At 45.6% G+C, this 25,969-nt stretch overlaps 1 protein-coding gene across 2 annotated transcripts in view; it reads left to right on the top strand.

Annotated features, from left to right (window-relative positions):
- The window catches only part of TTC12 (tetratricopeptide repeat domain 12), a 149,784-nt gene that overhangs the window by 25,184 nt on the left and 98,631 nt on the right, over positions 1–25,969 (top strand). The window contains exons 2-4 of one of the 2 annotated variants that reach the window (XM_088443011.1): positions 8,042–8,105; positions 10,045–10,217; positions 21,062–21,080. In XM_088443011.1, the coding sequence (XP_088299137.1) occupies positions 8,054–8,105; positions 10,045–10,217; positions 21,062–21,080 (244 nt within the window). In that variant the 5' untranslated portion in view covers positions 8,042–8,053. Of the gene's footprint in view, positions 1–8,041; positions 8,106–10,044; positions 10,218–21,040; positions 21,081–25,969 lie in introns of those variants that run through there. The other variant, XM_088443010.1, reaches the window with a different exon arrangement.

Raw genomic sequence — 25,969 nt, forward strand, 5'->3', positions numbered from 1 at the left:
ACAAATTGTAGCCATTGAGCTGTGCTGCACAAGTGAATTTTAATCGTTGAATAGTGGAATGATCTCCCTATGGTTCATTGCTGGGATTTAGGCCCTCATTCAGAGGCGGTTGCAAGAAGCGATCACTCTCTCTGAATGAGGGCGGCCGCTTCTTTTTTTTAGTGAGGCCTCCTGGTCGCTAGCAGCTTAGCGACCGACCAGGGTGATGGTCGCGATGGTCGCGACCATTGGGGCTTGCGACGAGACCATAAGGTTGGGTCTCGGCAAGCGCAAGCCCCAGGGAGCTTCCTGCTCTGATCGAGCAGGAAGCTCCCCGCTGACATCATTGCTGATGTTCAGTGGGGCCGCCCCCAAACGGCAGGAGTTCCGTCGGGAGCGCCTCCGTTTGGCGGCCACCACCCCTGCCCGCCTCCCAAACGGGGTGAGCTGTCAATTACCATCGACAGCTCGCCCCCTTTGGTGCGAGACCCGTAGCGATGGAGCGCCCGTCACTAGCCGCCGACGTGCGCATGCCCAGTGGGCAAACCGACCCAGTTGCGAGCACTCAGCGCTTGCGACCGGGTCTGAATAAGGCCCTTAATCTCTATATATGAGATTTAAACAATTAATTTCATCCATCGGGTGTTATGTAATAGCCCATGAGATTCAGACATGGGAGCTATTCCGAAGATATTTAAAAACTACTATAATTTAAAAAAAGGCAAATCCAGGTTGGTTTTGCCTTTTAAATTGTAAAAAAAAAAAATCCAATAGAGAATCTACTTACCTACAGTAGCCAAAATGTAAATGAGCATAAACGGCCATACTGTAATATGGGATGGGTATGTAATGCTGGGATGCCTCCTGTCAGAATACCAACAGCGGCATCCCGATGGTTGGTATCCCGACAGGGGTTGGGAAAGTATACTTGCCCTTCCCCCCTAACCCTAACCTTCCCTTTTAGTAGCCTAACCCTCCCCACCCCGCACCCTAACCCTCCCCATTAGTTCCTAAACCTGTCTCCCCCTTAGTGCCTAAACCACCCCAGTGGTGCCTAACACTCCCCCCTAGGGGCGCCTATCCTTAACCTCCCCCTCAAAAACTTAACCCCGCTACGCTCCCTAAACCTAATCATGTTGCGGAGGGCGGATGTTCATTTATACAACATTTTTTTTCTTAAGAAAACAGCCTGAGGAATACTGCAATGGATAAGCCTCCTAAGTTGCACCTCACTTTTACTAAAGCATGGTACACACTATACCAGAGTTTCCCAAGTTCCACCATGGCAGTCCAGCTTTTTAAGGATAGCCAATGTTGAGCACAGGTGACTTAATTTTTACCTCAGTCAATTTTATTTAACCATCTGGGCCCAAGCATGGATATCCTTAAAACATGAATGGAGTTTGGGAACCTCTGCACTATACGATATATTAGGCCTGATTCATTACGAATCGCAACAGCGATTACTTGCGCAGATCCACTGCGAAAATATGCTAATGTTTGCAATCGCTATGCCGTCACAGCACAACAGAAGGACGCCCACTTCCCCTCACTCACATCCCTAATACTTTGCAAGTCTGCGAAACCATCTGAAACATCGAGTACCATCGGAGCCTCACGCACAGTTGCACGAGGTCTGACGTTACTCAGGATTTGCTAACCTCGTCGCACGCAGTGAGATCACAAGCTGCTTATGTCATCGCAATTGCTAATTTATGCACGCCCCTGTAACGGTATTCAAACGCACTGACACGCCAGCGTTTCGCCGCCCACCCCTCCCTCCTCCTCCCGTCAACACCACTAAACGCTCACTTCCTGTCAATCACTCTGCGATGGGTCTGTATAGTGGTGTCTTCGTGCACTGCAATGCATACGGGCCCATTGTCCTCAATGCATCAGAACAACCATCGTATAGTGTGTACACTGGTAACTACCCAATTCATCGTATTATGAATTGGGTGGTATTAACTTACCAATGGATGTGCTGCACATCATGTGGGACAATGTGACGTACATTGTGGTATAGGTGCATTAGACATGTAACGATATATCACACCATTGTACAGCGGATTATGCACTGTGTTACAGTGATGTGATATGTCGTTTTATTGGATGGCCACAAGGCTGGGTTGCCTGGTCATCCAGGTGTATACCCAGCTCTAGGCTTATCTCTAGGGGGTGTGCTTTGCTTGAGTACATTATGGACATTGTTACTGATCCAAAGCTACACTTGAATGCCTCTGTGTGCACATGAGGCTGAAAGTGCAATTTCCATGTAACTCTAATGAATAACAGATTTACATAGCACAAACACACTAAGGTCAGTCCAATTAGCCGTGAAGGGTGTGAGTTGCTGTTGCAACGGCGTATAAACACCGGCAACGGACCGGCATCTGGCACCCTTTGCTGCCCGCTCTGAGCCCAAATTTGGGGAATTTGGCTTGCAGCCTCAACTTCCGCAAATTCAGGCTGCCGTAAAGTGCGGGCATTGCCACGATGGCTCACGTCGGCGAGATCATTGCGGCTAATTGGATCGACCCCTTAGGCCGAGCTCTAAGTCATGTCCTCAAACTCCAAAATGAAAACTGTCTGACTAGTTCTAACCGAATGCAGCCCTTAAACGTGTCCATATAGTTTTTCTATGCACACAGTATCTGACAACTTTTGCCGTTTCTGATTTAAAACAAATACAGTAAGTGAAACAAAAGATCATCTGTAACAATGGAACATTGCGCTCGGAGGCAGACATTCTACAACTGTATAGATCTGTCCCATGCATGTTGTTTCTGTATGCTATACTGTACATTGAAGTGGAATATGTTAAGGTGCCTACACACTTAGCGATATTTTACACGATGTGCCCGATTCCAACGCATCGTGAGGACAAATCGTGTAAAATATGCCCAAATCGTGAGTGTCCACTCACGATCACGATGCCGATGCGCGTCCCCGCAGGTCGTACATCTCATCTTCAGATCTGCCGTGCTGTAGGGCAGATCTGACAATCTCAGTCACGATGCACTGGAATAGTCAGGAGGCATGATATATCGTTTGTCACATTGGACAGTTTTTAACACCAAATCGTGCCCACGACTGCTGGGGAGAGCTCAAGGGGAAATCGGACACAATGTCGGATCGTGAGCACATCGCCAAGTTTGTCGGCACCTTTAGGGTTTCAGAAATTAAATTTTATAGTAGGATACAGAAGGGCAGAATGTAAACTTTTATTTTTGTTAAGAATAAGGTGTAAACCCGTCATTCAGAATGCCGTACTATAATATATAGAAATATGTTGGATCAATGTCTGCACAAGTACTAATAATTATAAATCCACAGCATAATATACCCGGCAGCTTGGATTCCCTTGGTAAAGCTCAGTAAATTACAAGTGTTCTCTAAGCCAAGAGGGAGTCATCTCAGAAGACCATGCAATAAATCATTTAAAATGCAATGGCTGGGAGCCAGGTGGCTGGATACAGACACATTCAACACCACACAGAATAAAGCAGCCAAATGAAAAAGACCTATGTCCAGTTCTCCACTGTCAGATTGCTATCCTTAGGAAAAGACAAATACATAAATGTATTTGTCTTAAAGAGTAAAGTGTACTGTATAATACAATAGGGAAAAGAATGTGTTTTTTTCCCTTCTTGCCTAGAACTTATCAGGCTTTATCTAGGTTGACATCTAAAACATTATGTTGTCATTCAGTAAATTCTGTGAGTAATCATTATAAGCCCATGTTGTCGGTGGCTGGCAGATATTTGAGAAGCTCGTTACACTTCCAGTATTCCATGCGCCAATCCATCATTATCTCACTTCAAGTGTCTGTAAATCATTTACTAGTGTTAACAGCTTGCCATATAACTGGCATTATGGATAAGTGTGTAGAATGCTTTTTATATCATGCTTGACAACCTCGGTGAAAATAAAATATACATTTGGTAGCTCAGTGTAGTTAAAATAAGAGTTACCGTAGATATTTTAGTAATGGTTATTTGCGGGATCATTTGTGCAATTATTGTAGTTCTTCTCTTTTTGACAAAATTATAAGATTATTCTTTTTTTCAGTTTTTATTGCTTTTAGGAAGATTCATCCGTTGAGTAACTTTTGTGTCTATACTACACATGGTTATATACAAAATGTAAAGGAAAGTTGGTCTCGTTTGCAAATGTGCACCTTATGTCATTTTGCGCTCTGTTGTCGGACCTGTACGCCGATGTGCCAGATTATATGGGAAGAGTGTGGATCTGTACTCTATGAACCTCACCTAAAAAATCCTTGTTAATAGCTTTATTCATCTTTCCACCTTAATCCAAATTTGTCTCTATAAACCTATGGAATAAATACAAAACAAAAATACATGACACTAACGGGTATTCAGTATGGGTGCGATAACATCGTTTTTGCGTTAATATCGGAGGTATGACGTCATTATCGCAGGTTTTAGTTTTACTCCGTATTCAATTTCAAAGACTTATCGCAGTTTTGAAAAGTCTTTGATAAAAAACAGGGATAAATTTTCACCATTGAATAGGTGTCGAAAAAAAGTGCAGAATTGGGGTTTAGGGGTGCAGGCTATTTTTTTTAAGCCTGGGAATGACATTTAAAAAAGAACTGTGTCAAAAAAAGTTTTTTAAAAAAAATAGGGACACCCCAAAAAATTAATTTAAAAATTGGGGTGAAAGAAAAAAAATGGGAAAAAATTGTTTAACAATAGGGAAATAGGTTCAGGGCTATTCTGCAAGTATGCGGCAGGTGTTTTCTAGAATAGAATTATAGCGGCAGGTGCACAAATGCAGAATTTTTAAAAAATTACTTTAGGGACATCAAAATATGCTAGTACCCATTTTCATGTACCCCGAATTTGATGGGACCACTTAAAAAAACGAAAAACATACCCTAAGTGCTCTTCTGCATCACTTCTTCAATGTCGGAAAAAAACACCTGCTGCGGCTATTTAAATCCCCGACTTTCAATTAAAGGCTAAAACGGGGGTACCCATAGTGTTCCCCCATGTTTTTACTACTTTAGGGGGGTCTTACAATTTTTTTAAGGGAAAATTCATAACTTTTCGCAAATCCAACTTCGGAGTTTCCCGTTTTCGTTAATTTTATATTGAATACGGGTATAAGCGGGAGCGCGCCCGATACTTTAACACAGGTAAAAACTCCGATATGAAACTTTAACTTCGATAGTGAAGTTAATGTTTCATATTGAATACCCCTCTATACTGACTGTGGAGAGTCCTGTAGCTGAAGGACTTTAAGCTAAATTGACCAATGAATCACAACTGTTTTTCCATGTGCCAGTCAAACAGGATATAGTCACCATCGCAGCGGTCGGGACGCCAGTGCTCAGAATATCAGTGCCGGAATCCCGACAGCAGTCGGAATCCTGGCTCCAGAATCCCAACCGCCGGCATCCTGACAGTAAGTATTAGGAGTTAGGCACTAGGGAGTGGGCTAGGGTTAGGCTGCGGAGTGGGAGTGCTAGGTTTAGGCAGCTCAACAAACCCTACACACAGTCACACACACCGTCTTAATGTTTTTGCAGCTCCTCCTCACCCAGAAATATGTTGCTGGTGCTTGCGCAATAGACAGGGAATACACTGGCACTGTGCACAGAGGTTTTGCCATCTTCAGTGCAAGTGCCGGCGGCATACTTTCAGCACTCTTTGTATATGGTCAGGGAACTGAGGTAAAGTAACCAAGCCCCCCCCACCCCCCACCTGAACAGGTAGCCATAAATATGGTGCTGGCTGTCAGTTCTGTGTGCATGGTGGGAGGTCCATCAAAACTTATGTGTAGTTATAGTGGTTTTGTTTATGATAGAGGGGGAAATACAGTAGATGAATTGGAGAGAGATAAAGTACCAGGCAATCAGCTTCTAACTGTCATCTTACCGTTTGACAGGAGCTGATTGGTTTGTACTTTATCGCTCTCCATTTTATATCTCTCCAAAGTTTGATACATCTCCTCTAGAGTAATTATTGGAGTGATATTCAAAATTAGTCACGTTTATAATAAAAATACACACATGGACATTCCAGTTTACTACTTTTATGAATAAGATAACTGGCCAAATAACCTGGGTTATTGCCGTGTCAACCCCGATCGCGGCTTAGAGTAAAAGGGTCCCCGAAAAATAACCCGGGTCCAGTGACCCGGCAATTCAACTCGGATAGCGAGCAAGGTTGTTGCAGGGCAGTGTAAACGGGTGACTCGGGTCCCATTCACATCATACGGACAGCCGGCTCACTGGCACTTGGAGATGATGTCATCTCCAAGTGCCGGCAGAAAACCCGTGTGCAGTGTAAACGGCCTGACCCAGGAATAACCCGGGTCGGAGCCGCAATGTGAACGGGGTCTGTCTGTGTTCCAAATTCCAGGTCAGACCTGTGTTTTTTGGTGTAAAAGGGATATAACTAATTCATATGCAGTAGGGAAGGGGTAGAAACAACCCATGGCCTTGTACTATCTATTTGCCTAATGCTTATTTTAATCTGTACCTGTTAAAATGATAAACTAAAGTGTTCTTAATGTTGTATTTCATAGAAATTACTAATACATAATATAATACAGCAAAAAAGTACAATAACATAATCCATTAGTGTTGCTGGAAAGCTAAAGAGCAATTACTGTAATAAACAGATAATGACAAGGACAGAAAACAAAATAATTGATTTTCTGCTCTCTGAACAGCGGGCCTGATTCAGAAATGTACGCTAATGCGCTGCGAACGCTGCGCACGCTCAGTACGGCTTATACGCATGCGCGATGGCAAACAGTCATTCGATCTGCATACGTAATCGCCATTACGATAATTTCTGAATCAGGCCCGGCGTGGCCAAAGAATACCACCTAGCATTTAAAATATCTAAAGTGGAGCCACATCACATCTGCCCTCCACTACAACCATCCTTGAATTGCCTTGCACACCACAACCAGCCGCTCACCATCGATCTGGAGTTGGGTCAAATGTGCTGACAGCGGAACTATGTCCTCAAATTGGGATGGGCCTGCCAAAATTGGAAAGTTGTGTGGTACTGTAGATGTATGTCTAGTTTATCTCTATAGTAAATACAACCCACTGTGTCATACAGGATTTACATATCCATTCTGCAGTTCTGATCCATGATAGTGTAAATTACTTAATGTTGAAGTTCATATACAGTTTGCATGCACTAAGATGCTCTCCAAATTATTATTGGTTTACTCAACCTTTTGGGGGAAGAGTTGGGGACACCCAACACAGAATTGGATGACTCTTAATTCAGCATCACGCAGAAATAGACCTCTAGGGGTAAATTTACTAAAGTGACAGTTTTCAAAAGTGAGTTTTAAAAGAGATGTTGCCCATAGCAACCAATCAGATTCTGGCTATTATCTTCTAGAAGGTGCTAGTTAAATGTTAAGTAGAATCTGACTGGTTGCTATGGGCAACATCTCTTTGAAAACTCACTTCTAAAAACTCTCACTTTAGCAAATTTACCCCCTAGTCTTTACATTATCACTTTATAGCTAAAACAAAGTAGTAAAATATCAACCACAGACTCCTGGGAAACAAGGCTCTTGGACCTACAGAACATGCTGTACATCAGGGGTGGGGAACCTTTTTTCTGCCGAGGGCCTGATATATATAATATTATTTGTGGGCCTGTTCTAGGCCATGCCTCCTCTGCGTGATGTCACATGGGGGCGGGGCCACAATCGCCGGTGATTACAGCAATACCCCGAAGCATCCAGAGGATGTTCCGAGGAGCTGTAAGGGCAGCAGTGTGACCATCTGAAGCATCCTTAGGATGCTCCAGGTAGCACTGCTGTATAGATTCTGGATGCAGGGTGCCATTCTAGGCAACCCGCTAGCCAAATGAGGCTAGCAGAAAAAAGCTCTGAGGGCCAGACCAAATGATACCGAGAGCCTTATAAGGCACCCGGGCAGGAGGTTCCCCATCCCTGCTTTACATCCTTAGGACTCAACATTAAAATATTCCCTTTTACATGGAGTGACGCAATACTATTTTTATTTAATAAATAATCCACTTCTGATTTTTTTCAGACTTTTTTAACAATGTCTGTAGACCAAAATCTGGAGCAGTTTTTGAAGGATGTGGATGATATCGGTAAGTTGTAATTTATGGTTCATTAGTTACTGAAATACAGTTTTCAGCTGCTAGTCACCGTGTCAACTTTTAGAATGTCAAGTTGGAAGATGTTTTGGGAGAAGGACAGAGAAGTAGATTGGAGGAGTTTGTATGTTACTAAAAGTATTTTATGTTGTATCAAAGATTGATAACATATTGTCCGATCACAAAAAAGGATTTCAAGGGAGTATTTATTATTCTTCCACAAAAAGTATATTGGCAACCAGCCTATCAGTGACGCAGCATGGCCGACTGCATGCACATAAGCTTCAATCCAAAAGCTATTAATCCAACCCCAAAGATCTCACATTTTTACTTTGCAATACAATAACACATTCAATATTCATAAGCAAACATGAGGATTTCCACAAACTGGGCAGAGCTAAGCAATTAAACTGAAAGGTCCCAATCGTCATTTGCCCTTGGAAACGTCTCTCAAACTTGCAAGTCCATGAGTGGTCACAACCTCACTCTTTTCCAGGTATGGGAATTAACTAGAAAAAAACAGGAGCTTTGAGACTGCAGTATCACTGGTGTTACTCAGCTTCGTTGCCTTTCTTAACAAATGTGTTTACACTCCCCAGTCTTTGTAGTTTCTGAATTGCAACCGGTAACGACTGGGGAGACGTACTATTGGAGCGGGGGTTGGGTTGCAGATGAAAATGAATAAAACGGAGCTGCCTGTGGGTGTATTGAGGCTTGTTTGAGTTAGAACACAAATTGGATAAAGTGTTGGAAAGGAGCTTGAGTGTAATCGGGTGATTGATTTCATAGGATTTGAGAATAAATGGCAGAGAGCATGGAAATAAATGAAGGAAATAGAATTAAACTCAGCAAGTACATTCTCCGTGGTAGTATTAGCGGACACAGAAAAGTTGGGCCTACAATATTTCCCTTTTAATATTGAACCAAAAAACCATAAAAACATATTCTGCAACAAATCACTTAGTTAATAGATAACTATTACATCTGCCGCCAGCTATTGCATTAGTTCTGGCTGCCCATTAACTACACTATACTAGCAAATTGGAAAGCTGATCAAAAGGATACAAGTACCAGTTTTACTCTATTTTAAGTTTGTTTGATTGTAAAAATAATAATGAAAGACAAAAAAAATAAAAGGATTGTTACTGGAAGGAAATATATCTATTGTGCTGACATATTATGCCAAAAATATGTACACGATTTGGTATACCGGTCGAGTAGTCAACAATAAAATAAGGTTGACATTCAGAGGGTCGATAGTAAAAATATCGAGATGGTCGTCAGATCAACCACCATTCTGCAAACGTTTATTTAGGTCGACAGGGTTAAATGGCCAACACAGTCAAAAGGTCAACATTTAACATGTCAACACTAAAATGTCGACACTCGTTTTTTTCAGGAATTTTAGGGTTAGATTTAGGGTTAGGCTAAAATATTTAAAAAAAAAATGTTTTGGAACATGTTAAATGGAAACTGTGTTTCCATTTAACACAGTGTTGACCGTTTTAGGCCTGTCAACAGAAATACATGTCTACAAAATGAAAGTCGACATATTGACCATGTCGACTATCATACCGAACCAGTTGACCTTCTGAATGTTGACCTTTATAATGTCAACCTGCAGTCCTTCTACTGTAACTCTGTCCTTTTATACCTATTGAGTCACCCATATCCCCTATAGATTGTAAGTTCCAATGAGCAGGCCCTCTCCACCACATAATAATTGCATAATGTATTTACCTAATTGTATAGAACAGTTAAAATGTTTCTCTGTTCGTACTCAGATCATAATTATTGTCAGCTGGATTCCCCATGTTTAGCGCAAAAGAACCCATATGGTACCTTATAAATAAACAATAACAACAATAATATTAATGTATAATTTGAAATCCACTGATTTGTGTGATTATATAGCATGTATTTTCTTTTACAGCTGACATTATACAAGGCCTAAGTTCTGATGACGTAGCCTCTCGAGAATGTGTTATGGCAAAAGCTGATCAAAAGCTTACTCTTTTAAAGAAGAAGGAAAATGAAGATGGAATCAAGACTAAAACAAATAGGACAGTTATTAATAAATCTTCTGCTGGTTCCTTTCCTCAGTCTGTAAGGTCTACACTTACCCTTACTGGTTTCTAATGATGAATGCAATACCTTGAGTGACCAATGTGATTATTATTATTATTCTGTAGGTCCATAGTACTAACATATTGTACCGTCCACTATTAATCACATATGTTTTACAAGCATATTTAATTCTAATAGCATACAAGTAGGAATGAGATAGAAATCATTGGCCCTCATTCAGAGCCGGACGCTCTGAGCAGAGCGCACGCTCTGAATGAGGGCCGTCCTCCATAATTATGGAGCGTCCTCCTGGTCACCACCCACAGCCTATACGAGCGTGCAGGTTGATGGCCGCGATGGTCTTGACTAGAGATGAGCGGTTCGGATTCTGTGGAATCCGAACCGCTCCGAACATTGGGGATCCGAGTCCACCCGAACCCTGTTCGGGTGTTCACCGCCTGACTCGGATCCCCGTTCGGGGCCGAACGGCGGCCGCCTGATGTCGGATTCTCACTAGAGAATCCGACATCAGGGCTCCTATTGTGTAGGGCAGAGCGCAGTGATAGTGCTCTGCCCTACACAGACACAGACACACAGCTGCCAGCGGCAGCTGTGTGTATGTCACAGCAGCCAATGAGAGTCACACAGACTCTCATTGGCTGCTGTACGGAGGGAGCCGGCTGGAGCTCACACATGAGCTCCGTCTTCCGGCTCCCTCCGCAGCGTGTTACAGCAGAGCGGACGGCGCGGGAGCGGGGAATCAGGTAAGTTTTATTTTTTTAATTTTTTTACTTGTCAAAGGTCCGGGGGCGCTACTGGGGGGGTCTGCTACTGGGGGGGCCTGCAACTGGGGGGGGCTATACTACTGGGGGGGTCTGCTACTGGGGGGGCTATACTACTGGGGGGGTCTGCTACTGGGGGTCCATACTATTGAGGGGCCTGCTATTGGGGGGGCTATACTACTGGGGGGGGTCTGCTACTGGGCGTCCATACTACTGAGGGGCCTGCTACTGGGGGGGGCTATACTACTGGGGGGGTTTGCTACTGAGGGGGTCTGCTACTGGGGGGGCCATACTACTGAGGGGCCTGCTACTGGGGGGGCCATACTACTGGGGGGGCTTACTACTACTACTGGGGGGGCATACTACTGGGGGGGCTTACTACTACTGGGGGGCCATACTACAGGGAGGGCCATACTACAGGGGGGGCTACTACTGGGGCAGCCTACTACTGAGGGGGGCCTGCTACTGGGGGCAGCCTACTACTGGGGGGGGCATACTACTGGGGGGCCATACTACTGGGGGGGCCATACTACTGGGAGGGCTGCTAATGGGGGGCATACTACTGGGGGGGCCTGCTAAAGGGGGGCATACTACTGGGTGGCATGCTAATGGGGGGGCCTGCTAATGGAGGGCATACTACTGGGGGGCATTCTACTGGGGGCATTGCATAGGGGACCCTACTACTAAGGGGACTGCATAGGGGGCACCACTGCTGGGGGCATTGTGTAAAGAACACCGCTACTGTGGGCATTGTGTAAAAGGGTCACTACTGTGGGCATTGTGTAAAAGGGTCACTACTGTGGGCATTGTGTAAAAGGGGCACTACTGTGTGTCGTAACATAAATAAGAGACACTACTTTATGGTGTAATGTGAATCAGGCCCTACATGCGCTGTAAAGTGAATAAGATTGTGCACTGTGACTCCTTGGGCCGTAGCCCACTATGTAAACAAGTACTGTGACTCTGCTGGCCGTACCCCACTGGGTGGGTGCACTACTTTTAATTTCTGCCACTGCTGTGTGGCAATGTGTCATAGATGTGCTTTATACTGTGGTGTCTGTGTCGTTGTGCCGCTGCTCTGTCGCTTAGGAACCAGTCAGCTCACTGCAACCTTTGGCCAATAATGTTGAAAACAATATTATGAGCTGTTATATGGTCTAAATTGAGTGGAAATTAATGTTATTGAGGTTAATAATACTCTAGGAAGAAAAAAAAGACCAATTTATGTGATTTTAGCTTTTTTTGTCAATTTTTGTAAAAAAATCCAAATCCAAATCCAAAGCCAGTCACCGCAGTTTGGCAAATCCAAATCCAAAGCCGGACGACGAATTAGAACCAAATCCAAATCCGGCAAAAATGGTCCGGCGCACATCCCTAGTCTTGACCATTGCGACCATAGCCACTGCGAGCCGGAGCCTGCGGTTGAGTTTCTCAACCGCAAGGCCCGGAGTGATTTTGGCTCTATCAGAGCCAAAATCACTCCCACTGACATCACTAGTGATGTCAGTGGGCCGGCTTCTGACGGTAGGCGTTCCCTTGGGAACGCCCCCGTCTGGGAGGCACACCCCCGGCACGCCCACCAAAGGGGGTGTGCTGTCAATCAACATCGACAGCACGCCCCCTTTGATCAGACACAACGAGCGAAGGAAAGTCCTTCGCTCGTCGCGTCTGGCGCATGCGCACGACGGAGCTCCTGCCTGCGCAGTGCACACCATTGACCCATTTGTGTGCGGACAGCCGCTTGCGAGTGGGTCTGAATCAGGCCCATTGTCACTAATGCTGCTTTGCTAGCAGTGCAGTAGTGTTCAATTTGCTTTCCGGTTTTCAGAATACATCATACTGTAGAAGGGAAAACCTGTTGGGGTAGCTACAAAGAGCTCCAAGGGAGCTCCGAACATTTGTAACAATGCTAGTAAGGAACACTTGGCCTGGCCTTAGAGCTGGCACAAAATGACCCCATCTCTTTCCTATATAGTAGTGTTATTTATAGAGTGATTTGTCATTTATGAACCTCTAATTAGGTAATGAATGAAAGCAGATGCCACGTTACGTATCAGGCAAGCAGCTAATGCCAATTGCAATTGCAATTTTTGCAATTCAATTGACACATATGCTAATTTAAGTGGGCGTCGGCATCTTCAGCTGATCGGAATTCCAGTGCAGTGATCCCAGCAGTCAGCATCCCGGGCGTCAGTCAATTGACCGCATCCCTGCACAGCTATATACAGTAGCTGTTGGTAACAGAAATGTTTTTAATACCTATTTCAGTGTCGTCGTTATTAGGATTGATGCATAATATGTTATCACTTTTATATTCAGTGTAAAGATACTCTTAATAAACTTATCAATGGCAGTGTATATATGTAACAAGCAGGTAACACAAATCAATAGAGTTTAGAAGATTTCAGCACTGTAATAAATGAGAAGGACACTTTAGGGAATGTAGTTAGGATCCCGACTGTCACAATACCGACAGCTGCATCCGACCTCAGCCCTAGCGGGAGTTATGACTGATTTAACACAGAGTTGGCCGAGTCTCGTAGGTTACAGCCTGCCTGGGCGACAGGACTGGACAAATCAGTGGAAGACCTTGTACACAGAGGCGTATCTATAATCGGTGCAGTGTGTGCGGGGCACACAGGCCCTCAGGTCCAGGGGCTGCCCCGCACTGCACACCTTGCACCCATATTATTTTAAACTCACCTGTCCGTGGTCCCGCGTCGGGTGTCAGTGCATGCACAGAATGCCGGAAAATGGCTGCCGCGGCCAATGTTCTGGTGTTCTGCGCATGCGCAGTATACTCTGGGCACACACTAGTGCTCGGAGTCTACTAATGCTCCGATGGCTGGCCACCAGGGAGAGAGGAAGGGGCCCCGCACAGGCAGTGCACACGGGCCCCCTCCTCTCTTAAGACACGCCTGCTTGTACATATTATTTATTCCACACCCCTGCTTGTACATATTATTTATTCCACTAGATGAATGCCCTCTACTTCCTACCACAAACCGACTGACCTCTCACAACAAGAAGGGTGAATTGGAGGAGGATGTTTCTGTACAGCGGGATTTCTAATCTGGTACTCAGGGGGTGGAGTCATTAATCTTGGTGGTCAGAAAGGTACTTAATTTCCTAGAGAACATAGGCCCTCATTCAGAGGCGGTCGGAGGATGCAAGCGGTCGCTCAGAAACTGGGCGGCCGCTTGCATCCTGACCGGCCGCCTCTGTTTCGGTCGTTAGGCTGTGGGTTTACACCACAGCTCTAATGACCGCTAGGGTGATGGTCGCGATGGTCATAGACCATCGCGACCATCGGGGCTTACGACGAGACCCTAGGGTAGGGTCTCACTTGTCGTAAGCCCCGGAGAGCTTCTGGCTCTGTCAGAGCCGGAAGCTCTCCACTGACATCACTAGTGATGTCAGTGGGGCCTCCCCCAAACGGCAGGCGTTCCCATGGGAATGCCTCCGTTTGGGCTGCCACCTCCCCCCCCGGCCCGCCTTCCAAACGGGGCGAGCTGTCAATCAACATCGACAGCTCTCCCCCTTTGGAAAGAGACCCGCTACGACCGACAGCGCCCGAAGCAGCCGGCTCCCTCGTGCGCATGTGCACTGGTCAAACATCGAGGCGGCCTTGCGTTCGTAGACCGTACAGCCGCCTCTGAATGAAGCCCATAGTACCTGAAGCTCAGGAGTTTGATCTATATTGGTAAGCAGCAAGAGAAGTCTGTTTTTTTTCCCTTCTGAAAACACCTTCTAGACCAGTTTTCAGTGGCCTGGAAGCAACCAGATAAGCGATTCCAGGTGCCGAGACGTTTCGCCTCCAGCTATCTGTTTCCGTCATCTATGATGGAAAAGTGGGAAACGCCTCCACCAGTGGATGCATCCGTTTCTTGGCAATCAAAGTAAATCCAGTCCCCGGTGCAACGTCACTTAAGGACCCTTCGGATCGTAGCTGAAAACAACTCTACGATCTGTGGGCCTGATTCAGATCCGCTCGCTAAGCCGCGGATACATGCTTTGGACGATAGTCGCCCGTGTGCGCATGCGTATGCATCAGTATGCGCATGCGTGCGTCGCTCATTGTGATCCGGAATCGTGCGCTCATAGTACACAGACTGGATGCTATTTTGAGTGACAGATAGTGCCGATTGTGGTAGGTAATGCGAAGCTGCTTGTGAACGGGGGAGTGAAGATGAGAACGCAGGCGTGTCTGGGCGCAAAAACGGAGTTTAATGGGTGTGCATAATTAGCAAAGGTGCGTCATTGTACACGTCACTTGGTTGTATTTCAGCCTGCCGTGATCGCAGTGCTTGCGGTAGTGTATAGTCAACCACAAGCGCTGTGTTTGCATCCGATGTACCGATGGTTACATAAACTTCCTAGAGATGTCGTGAGCAAACACAAAGTGATCACACGCTAAGACATAGTGGGCGTGCTTATGCCTTGCTGTGCGATAACTTGCCTTGCTGGGTGTGTGCCAGATTTGCATACGTTGGCAGCGAGCGTCCGCAGCGTGCACGTATATGCGTTTGGGCTATTGCAGCTCGCAGAGCTCTCTGGCTGCGCTCTTGCTAGGTGAACGCTGTATCAAAGCGGGTGGTTGAAGGTCTGCAGTTCATTGGTGACATGCTTTCGGTCCAGATCTGGACAAGTAGATGTCCCAAGCCACAGGGGGTAAGTTTACTTTCCTCCCTTCACCTACCCTGACACCCAGAGGGACTCATGCTGATCCCACTTTGCATTCATTTTGTGCCCTGCAGCCCTTTAGTGGTAGAGTCAGAGGTGCTTCCACACAGGCTAGAGGTGGCATGACGGTCTCCCATCTCAGGATCTCCTACACTGGGAGCTTAGAGACTTTTCAGCAGGTTTGGAGCCAGTCCTCTTCGGGTCCGTGGATTCGCAGATTGCTCTCCATAGGGTGCAGGATAACCTCCAAATCGGTTCTTCACTATGAATCTGCCGGTGTCAGCAGACAAGGCCGCGATTCTGCAAGAGGCGATTCAATCTCTCCTGGAATCGGCAGTGCCGGTCTCGGTTCCGGTACACCAAGCCGGACAGGTCTGCCAAGCCATCCTAAATCTCAAGTCTTTAAATCAATATCTACTGGTTTATCACTATAAAATGGAATCAATTCCATTGGATCACAAGCTTAGAAACGACAGAGTTATAATTTGGATATAAAGGATGCGTATCTAAATGTCGCAATATGGGAACCACATCAGGCTTTCCTGGGGTTTGCAATATTGCACGATCACTATCAGTTTCGGGCGCTGCCATTCGTTTTTTTCCTCTGCACCCCGTGTCTTCACCAAGGTCCTGTCTGTGATGATTGCACGCTTTCGTACATCAGGAGTGACCATAATTCCATACTTAGACGACGTGTTGATCAAGGCCTCATTGGAGCTTCTTCTCTTAAGACCACGCCTTGCTAATATACAAGACTCTCACGCAGCACGGCTGGATGATCAATTTATTGAAAAAAAAAAATTAAAAATCCAACCTAATTCCGTCTCAGACTCCAGTTTCTGGGGCTGATCCTGGATACAAGGTTTCAGAGGGTGTTTCTACCGAAAAAAAAGGCCCGGGACTTTATGTTACTAGTTCAGTTAGTTCTCAGACTGAAGAAGGTGTCTTTACTTATTTGTCTTCGTATCTTAGGAAAGATGGTAGCTTCCTTCGAGGCACTACAATTCGGACGATTCCACTCCCGTGTCTTTCAGCTGGACCTACTAACATAAGGTATCACCTACATCGGATGATTCGGTTGGTCCCGATAACCTGGGTGTCTCTCCTCTGGGGATGCAACCCAACAAACTCTTGGCGGGTCGTAGATCCTGAGTATGGGACTGGATAATCGTGACGACAGACGCCAGTCTCCGAGGTCGGCACAGGAAAGACAATGGCCCATAAATGTGTTGGAACTCACAGCAATTTACAATGCTCTGATCGAAGCTGCACACTTAATAAGGTCTGAATCAGTAAGGGTACAGTCGGACAACGTGACGGTCGTCACTTATATCAACCGACAGGTCGGAATTCGAAGTCGCATGACTATGCGAGAAGTTACTCGGATTCTCCAGTGGGCAGAAAGTTAGTCAGTAATCCTGTCGGCGGTGTTCATCCCAGGAGTGGTCAACTGGGAAGCAGATTATCTCAGTCGCCAGGATCTCCACCCCGGGGAATGGATGATTGACCCACGCGTATTCCAGGTCTTGGTCCGTCATTGGGGTTGGCCTCAGCCGGACCTCATGGCATCTTGATTAAACCATCAGCTACCAAGATACGTGTCCAGAATTCGGGATCCAGCTGCAGAGGCAGTGGACGCGCTAACAGTTCCATAGACCTACAACATGGTCTACCTATTTCCTCCAATTCCACTACTTCCTCATCTGCTAAAGCAGATAATGCATGAGTTGGCCTCGGTCATACTCGTAGCACCGGACTGGCCTCAGAGGAGTTGGTTCTTGGACCTTCGGACTCTCTTAGCAGACGACCCGTGGCCCCTACCACTTCATCCGGACCTTCTGCAACAGGGTCCTTTCGTACACCCCAACCCAGCGCAACTACGTTTAACGAGGTGGCTATTGAGGCCGCTATCTTGAGACGCCATGGCATCCCAGAATCTGTTATTCCCAATATGCTTTGCACCAGAAAACCAGTTATGGATGCGCAATACCACCACATTTGGCGGTCTTCTGTAGCATGGTGTGACAGTCAGTGCCTTCCGTCTAGGACTTTTTGTTTATCTAGACTATTGATTTTCCTTCAAACGGGGCTCGATGCTGGTCTCCGTTTAGGGTCCTTAAAAGTGCAGATATCTGCCCTCTCTATTTTCTTTCAATGCAAATTGGCCCTCATACCTGAGGTGCAGACTTTTCTTCAGGCAGTGTTACGGGTTGCAACCTCCTTTTGGTCCACTTACAGCTCCCTGGGACTTACATTTGATACTTACATTTCTTCAGTCTTACATGTTTGAGCCGCTTGATGAGGTAGATATCAAGTATTTGTCTTGGAAGACTTTTCCTCCTGGCCATGGCTTCGGGGCATCGGGTTTCGGAGTTGGGGGCCCGGTCATGTAGCCTCCATACCTTATCTTTCATGATGATAGAGTGGAGCTCTGGACGCAAGCCTCTTTCTTTTACTAAGATTGAGTCTGCTTTTCCACATAAATCAGCCTCTTGTGGTGCCTTCCTTGCTTGAGAACTCTGGAGAATCCTCAACCGTGGATGTTGTTAGAGCACTATGGCCCTGATTCAGAGCCGGACGCTCTGACAGAGCGCTCGCTCTGAATCAGGGCCATCCTTCTTCATTTTTAGAGCGGCCTCCTGGCTGCTCGTATAGCTGTGGGTGACCACCCACAGCTATAGCGAGCGGCCAGGAAGATGGTCGCGATGGTCAAGACCATCGGGCTTGTGACAAGACCCTTGTGGTAGGGTCTCATTGCCGCAAGCCCTGGAGTGCTTTCGGCTCTATCAGAGCCGAGAGCACTCCCACTGACATCACTTGTGATGTCAGTGGGGCTGGCCCCAGACGGTAGGCGTTCCCATGGGAACGCCTCCGTCTGGGCAGCCACTCCCCCGGCACATCCACCATAGAGGGCGTGCTGTCACTCACCATCGACATCACGCCCCCTTTGTAGCGAGACCCGGAGCAACGGCTTGCCCATCACTACCCGGGTCTCGCGCATGCGCCCGACGGAGCCGCCTCCGTCGTGCGCATGCGCACTGGGCCAACATCGATCCGCTTGCGACCGTGTCTGAATTAGGCCCTCTGTGTCTATGTGACTCGGACAGCATCTTTCCGTATGACAGATACGCTTTTTGTTCTGTATGATGCTGTTTGGAGGAGTTGGCCAGCGTCAACACAAACATTGGCGAAGTGAATTCAACTGGCTATACGTCAGGTTTATGTCAGCAGCGATAGGCAACCTCCTCCGTCTATTTCCGTTCATTCCACATGCTCTGTGGGTACGTCGTGGGCGGCACGTCAGGGTGTCTCCACCATGCAGCTGTGCCGTGCGGCTACTTGGTCCTTGGTACATACCTTTGTGAAGTTTTATAGGTTTGACACGTTTGCGGCTTCAGCTTCATGATTTGGCTGCCTTGTTCTGCAGGTTCCTCAGAGCGCTCCCGTCTGTGGAGAAAACGTTGGGATGTCCCCAGTGTAATAGCTTCCAGTGTCTCCTAGTGGATGAAAGAGAAAATTAGATTTTGGTACTTACCGGTAAATCCTTGTCTCCGATTCCACCTCAGCGATCTTCGTCTGCCTGTTTGGTTGGTTCTGTGTGTTGTGTAATTCTGTTTCTTGTGTGACCTTCACTTCTCTTTAGTCTTGTTATTCTCCATCTCCTCTTGGTCTTCATTTTTCTAAACTGAGGGTTGGTGGGGAATAGAGGGGTAGGAGCTTCACACTTCTAAATTATTTAAAGTACCAGCTCCAACTTTCCACGACTCTATACCCCAGTGTACTAGTTTCCAGTGTCACCTGTGGAATCAGAAAAACAGAAAACCCATTTTCTGTATGGGAATGATTTTAAAACCCAATCACATGCATTTCTGTTTTTTTTAGTGTTAGCTCCTATCTCTGACTCTCACTCTAAATATACTGTAATGTTTCACTGAGCTACAGTAGGTGTCCGAGCCTGAATCTTGCCCATGTGACCTGTAGGCATCTTGCAATGTCTTTAGTCACGTCACATATGCGTACACACCTATAGATATATCTGTCCAATCTGTCTGGTGGGAAGTAAAATCTGGTCTGTTTTCCAGTGTTTGGGAGCATATTTCCCCCTATACATTACCAGATTTTCCTTCCCACCAGACAGATTAGACCGATATATCTATAGGTGTGTATGCATTATGGCATCACCCAACTCAGTGAGACAGGACCATAGAGGTTGGCCGAGTACGGATAAAAGGTCCTAACTTTGTAAAGGTGTGTACACACACAACAATTTTTTGGAACATTTTAACTATAACGACGTCGTTATCGTTCAATCGTTCAAAAAATCGTTCAGTGTAAAATGATAAACGGTGAACAATTATCGTTCATGCGCGTTCACGTTTGTCGATTGTAGTTTGTAGTTCAGTCAGACTGGCCAACTGAACGATTTTAAATAGAAGTTGCAACATTTTTCCTTCAACACACAGAAAATCGTTTATTATGTAAAGTAAAACCAACTACTTTGTAAAACGATTTTCATTCACTTTTTCAAGGGAAAAACTGAACGAAAATCGTTCAATGAAAATCGTTCATTACTTACATCGTTGTGTGTGTACGCACCTTAAGACTTTTTTTTTTTAAAGATTTTATTACGAACCTTTCCAGCTGTGTAAATGCTTTGGACTAAGGGCCTGATTCAGAGCCGGACGCTATTTGCGGACGCTCGTTCAGAAAAAGGGGCTGGCTATTTATATTGAGCGCTCGCTCTTTGCGGTCTGTTGACGCCTCTATGTCTGAGCGAGTGAACGAAACATGCGCTCGCTATTTTGTAAAGACGCCCCTTGGCCGTTCGCATCATACGTCATCTCCGCTATTTATTAGATTAATCGAGTACATCGAAAGGCGTATGAACTGCTCGCTATTCTTGTGGTAGCATTTTCCTACCGCAATCATGCGAGCAGTTCAGGCTAAAAGACAACCAAGTGACGTGGTCGATGACGCTGCTTTGTTAATTATGCACACCCTTAAAACGCCCGTTTTGACCGTTTGGCACGCCTGCGTTCGGATCTCCACTCCCCGTTTTCAAGCACCTTCCCCTGTTACCACCCACTAACAACTTATCCTGTCACTCAAATTAGCAGGCATTCGCTATTTTGCGAGCACACGATTTCCGACCGCACTGACTGGTTGGCGCATGCGCATTACTACAACCCATACGCATGCGCAGATGTGCAAACATCGCTCGGAGTGAACGAGCGGCCGCTTACTCGTTTTTTTGTTTTGTGACATATGTACACAATGTCTTTTGAAACATGTAGAAATCCACAACTTAACACAATCATTAATGTATTTCCATCAAATTGTACATTTAAACTCCTTTTGCTTTTATAATTTGTTTTCTTTTTTTTTTTTCCATTGGCACTCTCTTCACATATGATTAAGAACTCTGACATGAGCCAAGGTAAGACTACTTGACAGCTGCTCATATAAAGCCAAGTACTATTGTTTTGTTATTTGTACATACCAGTGGTTCCCAAATTCGGTCCTTAAGGCTCCCATACATCAGAGATTGATTGCAGCAATCGTGCAATTTGCAATCGATTGTGTATAAAAATCTTTCCCTTTTTCAATCGATTGTGGCAATTCTGCAAACTGCAATCGATTGAAAAAGGGAAAGATTTTTATACACAATCGATTGCAAATTGCACGATTGCTGCAATCAACCTCTGATGTATGGGGGCCTTTACAGTCCAGGTTTTAAGGATATCCATGCTTGAGCACAGGTGGCTTAATTAGTACCTTAATCAATTTTGTTTAACCATCTGTTCTCAAGCATGGATATCCTTAAAGCCTCGCCTGTTGGGGTGCCTTGAGGACCAAGTTTGGGCACCACTGTTAAATACTGACTATTTGGTATAGTGCTGGCAAGCTAGTAAAATGATTTTAATGTATACAAATCGCAGTGATATGAAGGGATTCAGCAAATGCCTGGCGTAGGAGAAACACCAAAAGTGGAGGCAATAACACTTCCCTTCTGTATTCTGTTTTTCTGTGGTTGCATCTCTAAAGGCCCCCATACATCAGAGATTGATTGCAGCAATCGTGCAATTTGCAATCGATTGTGTATAAAAGTCTTTCCCTTTTTCAATCAATTGTGGCAATTCTGCAATCTGTAATCGATTGACAAAAGGGAAAGATTTTTATACACAATCGATTGCAGATTGCTGCAATCAATCTCTGATGTATGGGGGCCTTAATACAATTTTAATTCTACCACAGGTGCAGCTGTGTTCATGCCATTTCCCCAAAGAATGGTTAACATTTCTAGGACACCGATTACGTGCACCTGTGTTCACCTGAGATGATGCAGTCTCTGACTGCACATGTTTGCCAGATCATTAGGTTTACCTTGTCATTGGTCTGTTTCTGGTTGCTTCCTAGCTGTATGTTCCAGCTCAGCTAACCTGCATATCGTCAGCCGTCAGCTGCTAGGATCCTCTCCCTCTTCTTCCAGCCTGCTGGCCCAATTATCAATCCACATTCAGCTGTATTTCTGTGAATTTAGATTTGGCTCTCAGTACTTTTATCCTTTCCTCATTTGGATTCTTCTGCGTTACAGTTTTCAGGAACTTAAACCCAGTTTCCAGAGCTTATACTGTACTACTACCATGTTTCACAGACTCAAGATCTGGCCTGAAGCATTCAGTGTTTATCCAGGTTACCAGTGTACAGCATCAGCTTTTCCAGGTTCTAGCCACAAGTACTCCCAGTCTCAGGCATATCTATTATGGATGCAAGGTGTGTGATGCACACGGGCCCCTGAGTTAAGGGGGGTCAACACCACACACCCTGCACCAATTGAATATACTCACTATGTGGCCGTCGGTGAAGAATTCACCAGAAAAATGGCTAAAAGAAGAACAGCATTAGGAGGATATGTAACATGCAAATTATTTATTTTATGAGGGCTGCCGGTCTCAATACCGGCATCCGAATCACGACAAAGGACTTAAGATAGGCGTAGAAATACCGACTCCTATCTTAATCCTGAATTCTGGAACCCACAAGGATGCCTGCCTGAACGAGGTAAGTCCGGGGTGCCCTTACTGTTAGCAGGGGGGGTTAGGTTTAGGGAGCGTAGCGGGGTTAGGTTTTGGGGGGGAGGTTAGGATTAGGCCCCCCCGGAGGGAGGTTAGGGTTCGGCCCCCCCCCGGGAGGGTTGGGTTTAGGGTGTGGTTAGGGTTAGGCACCCCCAGGGGCAGGTTAGGGTTAGGCACTAGGGGGGGGTTAGGGTGGCGATGTGCCATGTAGGGCGACTGCCGATCCGTTGGCAGACAGATAGTGCTGTCACCGCCTACAATCGTGCGGTCCCCGCAGACCGCACGATATGCCGGCTTCCCCCTCCTTCATCTGAATGGGATCGTACAAAGCAATCCCAGATCAGATGGTTTTGCAGGAAGACCAATGGATACGATGTATGACCCCGTGGGAGCGCGCAACACAATATTAGGTACGATATCGTGCTCATACACGGCACGATATATTACCTATATCATGCCAATCCGTCGGATCGGCACGCATATCGTGCCATGTATGGGGGCCTTTAGGCACCACTAAGGGAGGGCGGAGGGGTAGGGATAGAGTACTTACCTGCCCTGTCGGGATCTTCTCACTTCGGGCTGCCGGCGTCAGGATACTTCATAACCATTCTGTCAGTAGAGTGTAATCTCAAAGGGTACATAGAAACACAATCAAGTACGATATTATAATAAAATTATAAAAATACAATAAAATAAACATAGGTATTAATAAAAATATTTATGGTTATAAAGTCAAACACTTTTTATAAACTCTTTTTCCCTTCCAATGCAGGTGTATCTGCATGTGAAATGCTACGTTACAGTTTAATAGCCACTGACACTGTAACGTAGCATTTCGCAGGCAGATCTAGCCAGAGCTGCACACAGCCGCATATCATTTTAATCAGCATAAGCTGCTTGTGCTTGCTTTCACATCGCTGTGTAACTAAGACACATTGGAAGGGAGCAGGTCCCATGAAAAGACACTCGGTGCTACCGGGTCACATGGCGCTAACACGTTATGTGTAACGCGACGTGTGGCGCATGGAGGATAGAAGTACGTGGACACATCAGTAGAGGGCAATAGGGCAAAACGGAGGTATATAAGGTGACAGTTCCAACAGTAAGCTAATATAATCAGAGTCCGTTAATCTCCAATAGAGAGTCTGGAAGTCCCGCTGGAGGAAAAATAAAAGAGTTTGTGTTACCAGTTCCGTGGGAGACGGGCACCAATGCTGCCCTAGAAGTGATGCGGCCAGTGACCAAAAGAGTAAGCTCCAGGGATGGATAATCCTGCTGCTGCAGTTTAGTGCAAGGGATACAGTCAGGATAGCGCCCGCCAATATACCGACACTGACAGCCCGTGAGGGGACTAAAGATAGGCATCGAAATCCCAACGCCTATCATTAGCCCCACTACAAAATCCCAACTCCCGGCATACCGAACGAAGGTAAGGTGGTTCTTTTCCCCGGTTATTGGCACTTGTCAATTGGACATCAGCACTTATTCTCCATTTCAGTACCAATTTGGACTAGGGACTCTGAGGGGAATTCAATTAGAGGCAAAGTTTTCGGCTGTCCGACTTTTCGCTTCATTCTCCTGTCTCAGAGGCGAATTCATTCCGTGCTCGTCCCCGCTTTTCGCCTAATTCAATTGCAAAACAGGGCGAAGACGGAAATAGGCGAATGCTTTACAGGCGAAAAGTACTGAAAGAATTGGGGAAATCAGTCTGTACCCCAGAAAAAGATACACTAACATAGGGAATCACTATAGATGTGTACTAATAGCCCTAATAAGACTACTGTGGGTACTTAAGTTGTGTAAATTGCTTGCTATTGGTGTCTAGGTAAAAGTGGTGAAGAATGACATAAAGCTGTATTTGTTGGTGAAAATAAGTATTCCTGACAAATTTGGGGTACTTGAAAATGGGTGCTAGCATATTTTTATGTCTCTAAAGTGAACTTTTTAAAAACATGAAAAATCCACCTGCTGCATACACCTGCAATCCCAAAAACACCTGACCCATACTTGGGGACCCCCAAGAAGTCTATTTCTCTACTTTTTATGTTTATCCCCTCACTTTTCAAATTTTCACCCCAAAAATGACATGTCTTTTTTGGGGTGTTCTTAGATTTTTATTTTTTTTTTGCAGATTTGTCCTTTGGGGGGCTGTCCCAAGGGGTCTGAGTTGTTTCCCAAAAATAAAGATTTTGCATTTCTTTTCACCTGCTATTGATTGGAGAATCTTTTTTGGAGAATTGTTTCCGCTTAGGCGAAATTGTCCTGGAATTGAATTTGGCTAATTATTTTAGGCAAAATTTTCTCAAAAAAACAGGCGAAAAAGGCTTTTCGCCTCTAATTGAATATGGCCCTCTGTGCAATAGTTCCAGTGCTGGCTATTAAGAGGCTATATCCATTTGCGTTGGAGCTTTGCAGACTGTGATACCATCGCTAATCAAAGGATCCTCACCATTCCGATACACAGCCGGTAACTTACAATACAACTGGATTTTTGCTGCCCTTTATTTGAATGACTCATTACTCGGTGCCCATGCATTATTTATGCTGTAATATCCAGTGCATCCAGGGTTTTTAAGATTAATGCCTTTCAGATTGCTTTGTACATATTTAATCATCGGATGTCACGTGATCATTTGACATTCCTCCATGATTTAACCATACTCATTATTGTTTTTTTTTTATTGTATTTTTATTGTGTTTTTCATATTGTTGGTTTATTAAATGTGATTACCTTTCATCATCAGCGCTGCTTATTACTTGTTCGAACGAAGGTAAGCATCTGGCCGTGGGCGGGGGGTTAGGTTTAGGGACCCCTGGGGGGGACTTAGGGTTAGGCACATTCCGGGAGGGTTAGGGTAGGGAAAAGGGGGGTTAGGCACCACTAGGGGGGGTGGCTTAGCTTTAGTCACTCTCCTGGGAGGGTTAGGTTTAGGGTGCGGGGAGGGGGTTAGGTTTAGGCACTAATGGGCGGGGGAGGTTAGGGTTACGTACCACTAAGGGAGGGTTAGGGGGGGGGAGAGGCGAGGGTTAGGTTACTTACCAGCCCCTGTCGGGAGCTAGGTCCGTCTGGCTTCCGCTGTCTATATTTAATCCGGCGGATATTCAGCCGCCGGCATTGAAACCGATTTCTAGTGCAGTCCTGTCGGGGTGTACAATTAGGTTATCTTTTACATCTGAAATAATTTTGAATACAGTATGTGTGACGTGACATTCCCCTGGAGTCAATAATATACTCGCCAACTTTAACTTT

The sequence above is a fragment of the Taudactylus pleione genome, unplaced genomic scaffold (assembly GCF_031769625.1).
Source record: "Taudactylus pleione unplaced genomic scaffold, aTauple2 ptg000322l, whole genome shotgun sequence".
Classification (NCBI taxonomy): domain Eukaryota; kingdom Metazoa; phylum Chordata; class Amphibia; order Anura; family Myobatrachidae; genus Taudactylus; species Taudactylus pleione.